The sequence below is a fragment of the Petromyzon marinus genome, unplaced genomic scaffold, assembly GCF_048934315.1.
Source record: "Petromyzon marinus isolate PM22_M1 ecotype Great Lakes invasive population unplaced genomic scaffold, UKy_Petmar_22M1.pri1.0 PM_G_Scaffold_24, whole genome shotgun sequence".
NCBI classification, from domain to species: domain Eukaryota; kingdom Metazoa; phylum Chordata; class Hyperoartia; order Petromyzontiformes; family Petromyzontidae; genus Petromyzon; species Petromyzon marinus.
Genome location: NW_027422806.1, coordinates 281,951 through 295,665, shown reverse-complemented (window position 1 = coordinate 295,665; position 13,715 = coordinate 281,951). Strand labels below are relative to the sequence as shown.

The following is a 13,715-nucleotide window of genomic DNA, read 5'->3' as shown; positions in this document are numbered from 1 at the left end:
TCACACTAATATTGCACGTTATCACTTTTAAATGATTCGAATTGTTTGTACAATGAAATGATGTTTGAAGTGGGCGTACTTTGTTTACCGGCGACAGGAGAGCTGGGGGAGAGGTGGGGGGTGGGCGAGGCCACGGCGTTACCGTAGTGCCGCTATTGTCTGCGCAGTGCGCAATCTACCAGTGCTAAAACTACTTACTTATCTACAAGTTACGTGTTACTTATTTATTGGATATTCACTTTTCTTACTTATTTACTGTTTTAAGTTCACTCGTTTCCGGTTAGTTTGTTTTCTTTATTGCAAGTTATGATTTTAATGTTAACAATTGATAGTGTAATGTATTACAAATGTAAACTTCGTTTTAATGATGGAATTAAGCTGCGGTAACGACGTTAAATCTATGAATGCATGCGGGGTATATGGAGGTGCGGGGTGTCTGAAATTTTGATTCAAAGCTTTTGTGACTGCAGTAATTCATATTCTTAGCTCTTTCGGTAAAGTCACGTTAAAGGGAAACAACAAAATAATAAAATATATATTAAACAATAAAAATTCTCACGTTTCGGCCATAACACAAACGGTCATCATCAGGTGTGAAAAACCAACGGCAAGAAACATTTGAAAGAAGTGTCGGTTTTACACAAAATGCTATTTTTGCGGGGTATATGCGTCCGCAGGCTATATGCGGGAAAATACGGTACCAACCTTCACATTGTATGTCGAGCACTCTAAAAACAGTCTTACTGCCCTAGACTTCATGCAGACATGTGAAACCTGGTCGCGTGATCACATGAAAGTGATAATAAAATTACTCATCTTGCTATCCCACCTATTTATGAAAGCCACCGTCAAGGAAACAACTCCATGTGTGGAATGTTCTCAATTCCCTAACCCACCAGCAAAGAAACAACACGAAACAAACTGCTTTATTTTACATTGTCGTCAATGTTTATTTAATTACAACACCGTAACGTCACAAACCACGAGAGCATACAAAAGTGGGGCCAACACCAAAGAGCAATAATACGACACGATCTAACCCAAAAACAACGTCTATTATGGTCAACGTTGGTCACGGAAGCCTACAACTTCTGGATGTTAATGTAGATGTTTATTGTTCACGTTGTTATTCCTCGTTATTAAAGAAGCCTACTACTACTGGACGTTAAACAGAATTGCAGACGGTTTTTTTTTTTATTGGTCACTGGGTGTTGGCCGTGAGAAGGAATCGAACTCGGGTGTCCGGGGGTTCGTAGCGCGGCACAGTGCTGACCGCTACTACAACTACCGCTCCCCACCGCTCGTTCAAGCAGCAGCAAGGCAATGACGAGCATATATCACTCGCACTGAGACTTAAACATCATGAAACTATGTCCTAATTGGCATATCTATAAAAAACAATCAAACTGTGTTGACTATGTAGATTAGTGACTGCAAGGGTTGCGATTCGAATCTATGCATCAATTAGATTTGAAGCTCAATGATACTGGTAGGAACCTCCTGGTTACACCACCAGCCCACAGGGGATTATTGTGTCCGTCCGTCCGTCGTGCATCTAAAAATGGGAGGGGTGGGGCTGGGTGGAGAGGGGAGGATGGGGAGGGGCTGGGTGGGGAGGGGAGGGTGGGGAGGGGCTGGGTGGGGAGGGGAGGGTGGGGAGGGGCTGGGTGAGGGGTGGGAGGGGTGGGGCTGGGTGGGGGAGGGGAGGGGCTGGTCACCCCGTGGTGCCCTTATTAAACTCAACGTGTAACCTACTCACGCCGGCTAGTGCCCGCCCTCACAGTCGGGCATATTTGCGGAATACACCACGTGGTGGTGCCGTTGACCCTGGCCATTGACCGAGCAACCCAACGTTCCTACCAGCTCCCTCTGCAAGAGAATGTGTTTGTTCATAAACCCACTGGACTATTTGGTTACCAGGTGGACGGCGGAACAATTTCATTCTAGGAATAGATTGCGTCGAGTCAAATTGCATTCTGAGTGTGTGGCGTGTGCCAAGTGCATTCATTGCATGTGCGATGAAGACTTGTCACACTTATCTTGAGATGGTTTCTTTACTGTAGAGACGCGTTCACTCAAACAGGCGGAGACCTCCACTGCAACAGCCCCGATTCTCCCACGCATCTCCCCAATTCCCGAACGGTCTCGCTTGTTCCAGAGGCTCGCTCCACCGGCAGATTCTACCGTCGTTACCTCATTCCCGTAGCCCACCAGTCGAACGACATCAACATCTTTAACAACAAAATCAACATCATCAACATCATCAAAATCAACATCATCAACAACAACATCATAAACATCAACAACCAAATCAACAACAACAATGCCACAGCCACGACTGCTCCTACTACCGCTGCTACTGCGGCCGCTGCGACAGACGCCACTGCTGCCACTGCTGCCACAGCTGCCACTGCTGCCACAGCTGCCACTGCTGCCACAGCTGCCGCTGACTCCGCTGCTGCTCGAGAAATCTTTGTGACAGGAAGTGCTCCCTGTCCCAGCCGTCATTCTTGTAGCTGGCGTGGAGCTTGCGGTGAGCCCAGAGAGCGGTGAGCAAAGCCCTCGCTGCAAATACATCCTGGCTCCATGCCGTCCTGACGCAGCACACACACACACACACAGATGCACAAAGGTAAAGACAAAGATCCCCCGTGTAGCCTTAACAGACTGTAGGGGCGAGTGCTGTTAGCGAGCACCTATGAAGGCCGGCACAGTACACGAGGGGGTGGGTGGCCAGCACCACGCCCGGCCGCCTTTGTCTCCCCAGTGGCGATGTTTACACACAGCACCAGGTACTCATTTGAGGCTGAGTCGACCTAGGGGAGGCCCAGGACCGGGACGGGTTCAAATAATCGTCACCGGTGTTGGCCGTTAGCGGGAATCGAGTCGCCGGGTTCGTAGCGCAGCGTAGCGCTAACCACTACACTACCGCTCCCAAGACACACACACAGACACACACACATACACACACATACACACACAGACACACACACAGATATATACACACAGATACACACAGACACACACAGATACACACAGACACACACAGACACACACAGACACAGACACACACAGACACACACAGACACAGACACACACAGACACACACGGACACAGACACACACAGACACACACGGACACACACAGACACACACAGACAGACCAAAGATCAAAGATCCCCCATATAGCCTTAACAGACTGTAGGGGCAAGTGCTGTTAGCGAGCACCTATGAAGGCCGGTAACGGTACACGAGGGGGTGGGTGGCCAGCACCACGCCCGACCGCCTTTGTCTCCCTAGTGGCAATGTTTGCACACTGCACCAGGTACTCATTTGAGGGTGAGTCGACCTAGGGGAGGCCCGGGACCGGTTAAGATAATTGTCACTTGTGTTGGCCGTGAGCGGGAAACGAACCCGTGTCGCCGGGTTCATAGCGCAGTGCGCTAACCGCTACACTATCGCTCCCCCCACACAGACAGACACACACAGACACACAGATACACACAGACACACACAGACACACACAGATACACACAGACACACACAGATACACACAGACACACACAGATACACACAGACACACACAGACACACACAGAGATACACAGACACACACACAGACACACACACACAGACACACACACACACAGACACACACAGACACACACACACAGACACACACAGACACAACAACCGCCATTCGCCACTAAGTGGCGGTGACGTCACCACGACGCTTGTGCCAGGCCATGTGCACCCTGAGGCCACGTGAAGTGTCGAACGCCCGCTGGCAGGAGGTCACGGGGCAGACCCAGGTGCCACGGGTCGACTGACTGAGATGACTGGCTGATGCACCACCTGTGCCCCCTACTGTGCCAACCTGCTGTGCTTTAGCCACCCGGCGCTCCGCTCGTTGTTGTGAGCGTCGCTCCTCCGCCCTCCGTTGTTGTTGGAGGGCGACTACCTCCAACTGCCCAGTAGCATCCTTCACGAGCCTCCTCCACAGAGGTCGATCTTGACACCGCTGGTACCAGTCATCGGCAAGTCCACTCAGCTCCACGTCCTCCTGTACCACATCACTCCATCTCTTCTCTAGCCCGTGCCGCGGCCGCTTAGCCCCCTCAATCCGGCCGAACAAAAGCTGTTTCGGCATGCGTTGGCTGGGCATGCGGGCTACATGACCCAGCCATCGCAGCCTTCCCCGCCGGAGGAGCTCACCGATGGGACCCTGCCCAGATCTTTCAAGGATTTGTGAGCTCCTCACACAATCCAGCCTGGTTAAACCCAGGATGGATTGTAGGCAGGCCAGCCTAAATGTTTCTAACCGGCGAAGATGTTCCATTAGGGGGGTCCACGTTTCGCAAGCGTAGAGAAGGGAGGGAATGACCGTGGCCGAGAAGACCTGAAGCTTAGTGCGGAGCGACAGACCAGGTAGCTTCCACACAGCGTTACGCAACCGATGAAAAGATATTGCCGCTCGACTGATTCGGAGTGAGACCTCTGCTGTTAAACTGGAGCCGGTCATGAGCACACTGCCCAGGTATGGGAAACTCATACTCTTTGGTTCTATTCGGTAAAGTCACGTAGGTAAAAAATAAATATGGGAATCTCTCTACTCTCTCCACAACTGCCCCATCACCGATTGGGAGTTGTGGGGGTGGAGTGTCCGATGGTACAAAATACCCAGGCAGGTGCTTAGTTTTGGTGGGGGTGATGGTAAGGCCCCATCTCTTAGTGGCACACTCCAGTCTCAGCAGCCAGCATCTCCAACTCCTCCTCTGAATGAGCAGCAATTACCAAATCATCGGCATACATAACGTGGTTGAGCAATAGGGAGCCATCCCTTGACCGCACCTGGGCATCGATCAGCCTCCCTTATATCTGTACCAAATGGAGATTCCCCCGGTACAGCTATTGAAGGCTTCACGAACTACGTGGTCAAAATAGATGTTAAATAATGTGGGAGCCAGAGGACATCACTGTCGCACCCTGGCCACGAAGTTCTACCCGGGCCCGCTCACCATCATGAAGGTCCTTAATGACCATGAGCAGAGGGTTAGGGACTCCGAAAGCACTAAGAACAACCCAGAGCCCAGGCCTACTGATGGTATCATAGGCCTTGAGCAGGTCAAAAAAGCAGAGATGTAGAATTTCCTACACTTCTGCTGTAGCAGACCGATAGAAAATATGGCATCTTTGCAGGACCGCCCTTTCCTGAAACCGCAATGGGGCTCTGCAAGCCTCGCCTCAGCGTGCCTGGCAAGGCGATGTTGAATAATCCTTGCCATGACCTTTCCCAGCACACTGAGGCATGAGATGCCCCTGTAGTTGTTACAGTCTGTGCGGTCCCCCTTCTTAAAGAGGGGGACCACCAGGGCATCCTTCCAATCCTGCGGAACCCGTCCAGTGGTCCAGACTGCTGTTATGATGTCATATAGGGCAGTCTGTGCACAAACGCCACCCTCCCTCAGCATTTTGCTTGGGAGATAATCTCTACCCAGTGCCTTTCCTGGTCTCAGACTCCGGATCGCCTTCAGTACTTCTTCAACAGATGGCACCTCAGCCAGCCACTCACAGGGGGTGACTTCCTCTTCCAATATATGAGGCACCGCAGCCTCAGCAGGGTTATCCCCACTTTGTCCCACGATGTTTTCCAGGTTGGGGGATTTCCCCTCCCCCAGGACCTCCGAAAAATGCTCAGCAAATCTGCAAACCTGTTCCTGGGGGTCGGAGATTGGGTCACCGTTCTTTCTCTTATTGATGGTAATAGGTGTGGCGCTGCAGGTTACTTTTTTTGATGGAGTTAAATAGGAATTTGTGATCGCAGGCCATTGGGGCAGACTCCATCTCCTCAGCAACCTGCAACCACCAACCATCCTTGAGGCGCCTCACGGCTCTACGAACCTCTGAGCGAAGGCTGCGGTAAGCCTCCTCATTCTCTGACATGGGATGTTGTAGATGATGAGAGTGGGCCTGTCGCTTTTTCTCAGCCAGCCTGAACACCTCCTTTGTCAGCCAGGGTCTCTGAGGAGGTCTGGACCGTGTACCCAAAGAAGCCATTGCAGCTGCATAAGCCACAGTCCTAAACCTCGCCCATTTCCCCTCGACATGAGGAGGTTTGGGATGATGCCAACCCCAGCTGCAAGCGATGATTAAATTCTCGCTTGAAACTTTAATCTGCTAGCTGAGACCATGCCACTATGGGTTTGAATGGGGTCCTGGGTGTACACCCACCACCGGAGTGGAAGAATGGCAGGCGCATCTTAAAAATGACAAGTCGATGGTCAGTGGGCAGATCAGCTCCTGGTGTCAAGGACATGGGCCCGCATCCACTGTTACGTCACAATGTAGTCCAGCAGATGTTCTTGCTTGTGTAGTGACTGTGATTGTCACTGTGTGGTGCCGGGCTTACGAAACCGCGGCGGATAATGTCTTGGCAATATGTGTAGTCCGCTTACTGGGCGAAGTACCAGCCCTCACGGGGCTTGGGTGAGCACTGTGCAGCGTGGAGGCACTAACGTGCAGTGTGCGGTGCGGGCTCCCGGTGAGGGAGCGAGAGGGAGTGTCAGCCAGGCAGGGTTACGTTGGGACATGATACGCTGGTTGGCCTGCCCACACGTGACCGGATGATATTGGAGGGGGGCCTCCGGTGGACGGGGGCCGCTGGGCGGTCACGTGGTATAGCAGAGCTCTCGGGGAGCCTTCGGGAAAGAGCCGGAGAGATCTGGAAGGTGGGCGGGGCGAGGGGCGGAGCCAACCCCAGCCCAGGCCGATATAACGGGGGCCCCGGTAGGGGCTCGGGGTTCTTCGTGTTGCTGGTGATGAAGATCCACGTCGGGTTGAAGAAGCCTCTAGCCACGTGGTCCGGGACCCAGCTTGTGGTCTGGGGCGGGATAGCGAACCGCGTCTAGTTCTGCCGTAGCGTGGCTCGATGAGCATTCAACACCCAGGTGTAGGTTGTGTTACGTTACGTTGAGTTTCTGAATAAAGTGTTGCTCCCAAGACAACGTCTGCGACTCAGTTGGACTCGCTACACTTGGACCTGGCATGCATCCATGATGTTGTGTGGATGTGCCGATGCCGGAACAGCGTGTTGGTAATTACAAGCCCATGGGCTGCACAACAATCTATCAGTCTCTTACCGTTGTTATTGAGCTGATCTGGCCCATGCCCTCCAATCACTCCAGACCAGGTGCTAGCATCATGACCAACTCGGGCATTGAAGTCACCCAACAAGATGACTCTATCCCGAGGGGCCACTTTAGCCAGTATCTGTGACAGGAGGTCATAGAAGCCATCTGACTCATCGGCCTTGCCTGCATCCCTCCAGATGTTCGTCTTCAGTGGGGGCATACATAACCATGACCACCACTCCTCGCCTCTGGTTGATGGGAAGGCGAGCCCAAAGTAGCCTGGGGATTACAGCAACCCACACCTGACCGCCACACTCCCACGCCCCCTTCATTCTTTTGTTCAGAAGAAGAGCCACTCCCTGTTGTTTGGCAGTCTCCTGCCCCGAGTAAAGGACTGTCCACCCCTCATGGTGGCAGGAGCCAGAGCCGGTCCCCTGGACCTCCTGAATACCAGAGATGCAGGCGGTACCAGTCCAGCTCCCAACAAAAGAATGGAAGCCTCTCCTCCGCAGTGAGCATTCGAACATTCCACGTGGCCATCTGTAGAGGCTTTTTGTTGTTCCAGGAGAAGCCCCGAGGGTAAAGATTCAATCTCCTCGCTCCGCCAAATGGGGTTTGGCCAGGAGACGTCATAGACGCCCGTACCCCTGGTGCCTCCGGCACAAACTTAATAAATGCATTACCTCGTATTTTAGTGGTAGTTAATTGAAAGTGGAGGGGTTACCAGTCCCTCGCACTGGTCCAAAGCCCCCTTTTGGCCGCTGTGGTGGTAACAAATGCCATGAAGGGAAAGGCCAATCTAAATTGGCCCTCCCCCCACGGCACTGCCCACCACAACATTGCCATCCGGCACCTCGAGGAGGTAGGGGGTTGTTTTTGCCGGACAATACACACACACGGACATACATACACACACACATACATCCACACACGAGTACACACATACACACACATACACAAAGACCCTCCATATAGCCTTAACAGACTGTAGGGGCAAGTGCTGTGAGGGGGTTGGTGGCAAGCACAATGCCCGACCACCTTTGTCTGCCCAGTGGTGATGTTTACACACCACCCAAGGTACTCATTTGAGGCTGAGTACACCTAGGGGAGGCCCAGGACCATTTCAGATAATCGTCACCGGTGTTGGCCACGAGCGGGAATTGAACCCGGGTCGCCGGGTTCGTAGCGCTAACCACTACTTTACCACTACCCATCTTGGTGTGGGGGTCACCTGAGTCTCGATGTTGTGGCCTTTGAGTGCCGAGCGGATGAAGTGCAGCACGCAGTCCACCAGCCCCTCACACTGCCGCATGCTCAGCCGCCTGTCCGGGTCTGCCGAGCTCAACTCCCTGCAACGTCACCGCCGTGACGTGAACCCTGACGTCCCCGTCACGTCAACCGCGACATTCCCGTCGCGTCCACCGCGACGTCCCCGTCACGTCTGCCTCGGCGCGCCTTACCGCAGGCACGCCAGGGCGTTGCAGAACGCCGCGGAAGGCGAGGCGGGCGAGCTGGGTGAGGAGGGTGATGAGGGTTTGTCTCCAACGTTGCTCCTCCAGCCGCTCTCTGGCACCAGCACGAGCTCCACCAGCGCCGGGAGGCAGAGCTCCACCAGCGCAGCCCTCAGAGGCTCGTGGCACGACAGGTTCCACAGCGTGCCTGGGGTAGGGGTGGCGAGGGTGGGTGGGTGGTGAGTGTGAGTGGTGAGTGTGGGTGGTGAGCATGGCGAGAGTGGTGAGCCTGGTGAGCGTGGTGAGCGTGGTGAGAGTGGTGAGCGTGACGAGCGTGGCGAGCATGGGTGGTGAGTGTGGGTGGTGAGTGTGGGTGGTGAGTGTGGGTGGTGAGCGTGGGTGGTGAGCGTGGGTGGTGAGTGTGGGTGGTGAGAGTGGGTGGTGAGTGGTGAGTGTGGGTGGCGAGAGTGGGTGGTGAGTGTGGGTGGGTTGCTACCGGTGATCTTCTCCAGGGTGTGAGGGTTGTGAGTGCGTCCCAGCAGGCTGGCGAAGGCCGCGATGCCTCCATTGTTGCAGAGGGCCAATGCGCCAACATGGTTGGAGCTGAGGACTTGCAACACCTCACATGCATACGCACGCACCTGTGGGGGCACGGGGAGATGAGGAGATGCACAAACAACAACCGCCATACGCCACCAAGTGGCGGTGATGTCACCACGACGCTTGTGCCAGGCTATGTGCACCTTGAGGCCACGTGAAGTGTCGAACGCCCGCTGGCAGAAGGTCAAGGGACAGACCCAGGTGCCACGGGTCGACTGACTGAGATGACTGGCTGATGCACCGCCTGTGCCCCCTCCTGTGCCAACCTGCTGTGCTTTAGCCACCCGGCGCTCCGCTCGTTGTTGTGAGCGTCACTCCTCCGCCCTCCGTTGTTGTTGGAGGGCGACTGCCTCCAACTGCCCAGTAGCGTCCTTCACGAGCCTCCTCCACAGAGGCCGATTTTTACACCGCTGGTACCAGTCATCGGGAAGTCGACTCAGCTCCACATCCTCTTGTACCACGTCACTCCATCTCTTCTCTAGCCCGTGCCGCGCACAGACAAAGATACCCCGTATAGCCTTAACAGACTGTAGGGGCAAGTGCTGTTAGCGAGCGCCTTTAAAGGCCAGCACGGCACACGAGGGGGTGGGTGGCCAGCACCATGCCCGGCCGCCTTTGTCTCCCTAGCGGCGATGTTTACACATCGCTCCAGGTACTCATTTGAAGCTGAGTCGACCTACACACACACAGACACATATCCTTGTGCGCCCCACCCGTGGTCTCACCTGGTCGTCGTCCTCACGGTCAGTGAGCAGCGTGAGGAGTGAGCGCGGCGTCCCAGCCGCCCTCACCACTGCCACCGCCCACTCCTCGGGTTGCTCGCAACCACCACTGCCACCACGGCCACCACCCCCACCAACACCACCACCACCGCCACCACCACCACCCCCACCACCACCATCACCACTGCCACCACGGCCACCACCCCCACCAACACCACCACCACCACCACCGCCACCACCGCCACCACCACCACCACCAACACCACCACCACCGCCACCACCACCAACACCACCACCCCACCACCACCAACACCACCACCGCCACCAACACCACCACCGACAACACCACCACCACCAACACCACCGCCACCAACACCACCACCAATAACACCACCACCAACACCACCACCGCCACCACCCCCACCAACACCACCAACACCACCAACACCACCGCCACCACCGTCACCAACACCACCACCACCCCCACCACCACCAACACCACCAACACCACAGCCAGCGGCGGTGGTGTTGGTGGTGGTGCAGCAGCAGCAGCAGCGTCTGAGAGCGCCCAGGAAGCCGAGCCACCAGCGGCACAGCGAGGAGCCAAGCGGCAGTGCGGCAGTAGCAGCAGGGACAGCAGCAGGAGCAGCAGCAGGGACAGCAGGGGCAGCGGCGGCAGGGGCAGCAGGGGCAGCGGCGGCAGGGGCAGCAGCAGCAGGGACAGCAGCAGCAGGGGCAGCAGCAGCAGGGACAGCAGCAGGGACAGCAGCAGCAGGGACAGCAACAGCAGGGACAGCGGGGGCAGCAGGGGCAGCAGCAGCAGCAGGGACAGCAGCAGGGGCAGCAGGGACAGCAGGGACAGCAGGGACAGCAGCAGCAGGGGCAGCAGCAGCAGGGACAGCAGGGGCAGCAACAGGGGCAGCAGGGACAGCGGGGGCAGCAGGGACAGCAGGGGCAGCAGCAGCAGGGACAGCAGGGGCAGCAACAGCAGCAGGGACAGCAGAAGGGTCAGGGCGCAGAGCGTGAGACAGGAAGGCCGCGTTGGCCATGGTGGTGACAAAGTCCTCGACCTGGGGGGGAGGGAGGGGGAGTGGGGGAGTGGTGAGTGTACTAGTGGTGAGTGTACTAGTGGTGAGTGTACTAGTGGTGAGTAGTGGTGAGTGTACTAGTGGTGAGTGTACTAGTGGTGAGTGGTGAGTGTACTAGTGGTGAGTAGTGGTGAGTGGTGAGTGTACTAGTGGTCAGTGTACTAGTGGTGAGTGGTGGGGGTACTAGTGGTGAGTAGTGGTGAGTGGTGAGTGTACTAGTGGTGAGTGTACTAGTGGTGAGTGTACTAGTGGTGAGTGGTGAGTGTACTAGTGGTGAGTGTACTAGTGGTGAGTGGTGAGTGTACTAGTGGTAAGTGTACTAGTGGTGAGTAGTGGTGAGTGGTGAGAGTACTAGTGGTGAGTGTACTAGTGGTGAGTAGTGGTGAGTGGTGAGTGTACTAGTGGTGAGTGTACTAGTGGTGAGTGGTGAGTAGTGGTGAGTGGTGGGTGTACTAGTGGTGAGTATACCAGTGGTGAGTGTACTAGTGGTGAGTAGTGGTGAGTGTACTAGTGGTGAGTAGTGGTGAGTGTACTAGTGGTGAGTGGTGAGTAGTGGTGAGTGTTGAGTAGTGGTGAGTGTACTAGTGGTGAGTGTACTAGTGGTGAGTGGTGAGTGTACTAGTGGTGAGTAGTGGTGAGTAGTGGTGAGTGTACTAGTGGTGAGTGGTGAGTAGTGGTGAGTGTACTAGTGGTGAGTGTACTAGTGGTGAGTGTACTAGTGGTGAGTAGTGGTGAATGTATTAGTGGTGAGTGTACTAGTGGTGAGTGGTGAGTAGTGGTGAGTAGTGGTGAGTGTACTAGTGGTGAGTGGTGAGTAGTGGTGAGTGTTGAGTGTACTAGTGGTGAGTGTACTAGTGGTGAGTAGTGGTGAGTGGAGAGTAGTGGTGAGTGTACTAGTGGTGAGTGTACTAGTGGTGAGTGGTGAGTAGTGGTGAGTGTTGAGTGTACTAGTGGTGAGTGTACTAGTGGTGAGTGGAGAGTAGTGGTGAGTGTACTAGTGGTGAGTGTACTAGTGGTGAGTGGTGAGTAGTGGTGAGTGTACTAGTGGTGAGTAGTGGTGAGTGTACTAGTGGTGAGTGGTGAGTGTACTAGTGGTGAGTAGTGGTGAGTGTACTAGTGGTGAGTGGTGAGTGTACTAGTGGTGAGTGTACTAGTGGTGAGTGTACTAGTGGTGAGTAGTGGTGAGTAGTGGTGAGTGGTGAGTGTACTAGTGGTGAGTGGTGAGTGTACTAGTGGTGAGTGTACTAGTGGTGAGTAGTGGTGAGTGGTGAGTGTACTTGTGGTGAGTAGTGGTGAGTGTACTAGTGGTGAGTGGTGAGTAGTGGTGAGTGTACTAGTGGTGAGTGTACTAGTGGTGAGTAGTGGTGAGTGTTGAGTGTAAACTCACCAGGCGATGCTGAACCCCCCAAACCCGGATCCAACTCCACACGACGAACCGGTTCCAAACACAAGTCGACAAGGTATTGATTCAGACTCTAAGTCGATTCCTCATGCAATTCAATGAGCAATCGAATTCTAATACAACTCTTCAATCCGATTCCCCGTGCAAGTCAATAAGAGTCGATTCTTAATGCGTTTAAAAAGGAGTCGACTCCTCACGAAACAATGTTGAGAATCAATTTATACGGTGGCGTCACGGAGGTAAAATAAAACAAAATAAAAGAAAACAATTAAATCACGACGTTTCGGAGGCAACACAAGTCTCCTTCTTCAGGTGGAACAGACACAGCGGTGTACTAGTGGTGAGTGGTGAGTAGTGGTGAGTGTACTAGTGGTGAGTGTACTAGTGGTGAGTGTTGAGTGTACTAGTGGTGAGTGTACTAGTGGTGAGTGTACTAGTGGTGAGTGTTGAGTGTACTAGTGGTGAGTAGTGGTGAGTGTACTAGTGGTGAGTAGTGGTGAGTGGTGAGTAGTGGTGAGTGGTGAGTGTACTAGTGGTGAGTGGTGGTGAGTGGTGAGTGTACTAGTGGTGAGTGTACTAGTGGTGAGTAGTGGTGAGTGGTGGGTGTACTAGTGGTGAGTGTACTAGTGGTGAGTGTACTAGTGGTGAGTAGTGGTGAGTGTACTAGTGGTGAGTGTACTAGTGGTGAGTAGTGGTGAGTGGTGAGCAGTGGTGAGTGGTGAGTGTACTAGTGGTGAGTGGTGAGTGTACTAGTGGTGAGTGTACTAGTGGTGAGTAGTGGTGAGTGGTGAGTGTACTAGTGGTGAGTGTACTAGTGGTGAGTAGTGGTGAGTGGTGGGTGTACTAGTGGTGAGTGTACTAGTGGTGAGTGTACTAGTGGTGAGTGGTGAGTGTACTAGTGGTGAGTGGTGGGTGTACTAGTGGTGAGTGTACTAGTGGTGAGTGTTGAGTAGTGGTGAGTAGTGGTGAGTGTACTAGTGGTGAGTAGTGGTGAGTGGTGAGTGTACTAGTGGTGAGTGGTGAGTAGTGGTGAGTGGTGAGTAGTGGTGAGTGTACTAGTGGTGAGTGTACTAGTGGTGAGTGGTGAGTAGTGGTGAGTGGTGAGTAGTGGTGAGTGTACTAGTGGTGAGTGTACTAGTGGTGAGTAGTGGTGAGTGTACTAGTGGGGGAGTGGTGAGTGTACTAGTGGTGAGTGGTGGTGAGTAGTGGTGAGTGTACTAGTGGTGAGTAGTGGTGAGTGTACTAGTGGTGAGTGGTGAGTGTGCTAGTGGTGAGTGTACTAGTGGTGAGTGGTGAGTGTACTAGTGGTGAGTGTACTAGTGGT

The 13,715-nt window shown here is 54.1% G+C and overlaps 1 protein-coding gene across 1 annotated transcript; it reads right to left on the bottom strand.

The window, feature by feature from the left end:
- Positions 1-925: 925 nt before the first annotated feature.
- LOC142913306 (catenin delta-2-like) lies at positions 926-10,950 on the bottom strand. Its single transcript, XM_076060839.1, has 6 exons — positions 10,931-10,950; positions 9,905-10,085; positions 9,076-9,220; positions 8,589-8,787; positions 8,360-8,477; positions 926-2,594 (listed from the first exon to the last, which is right to left on the bottom strand). Exons 1-6 carry the CDS (start codon positions 10,948-10,950, stop codon positions 2,505-2,507), a joined length of 753 nt encoding a protein of 250 aa, XP_075916954.1. The 3' UTR covers positions 926-2,504.
- Positions 10,951-13,715: the final 2,765 nt, after the last annotated feature.

What these genes read in the sequence shown, in the direction of transcription:
- LOC142913306 (XM_076060839.1), bottom strand. Translation starts at nt 10,950, where the DNA reads ATGGCCAACGCGGCCTTCCT. An exon ending in ATGGCCAACGCGGCCTTCCT is followed by an intron (nt 10,086 to 10,930) that starts GTCTCACGCTCT and finishes CCGTGGTGGCAG; the next exon opens with TGGTGATGGTGGTGGTGGGG. An exon ending in AACGCCCTGGCGTGCCTGCG is followed by an intron (nt 8,478 to 8,588) that starts GTAAGGCGCGCC and finishes GTGACGTTGCAG; the next exon opens with GGAGTTGAGCTCGGCAGACC.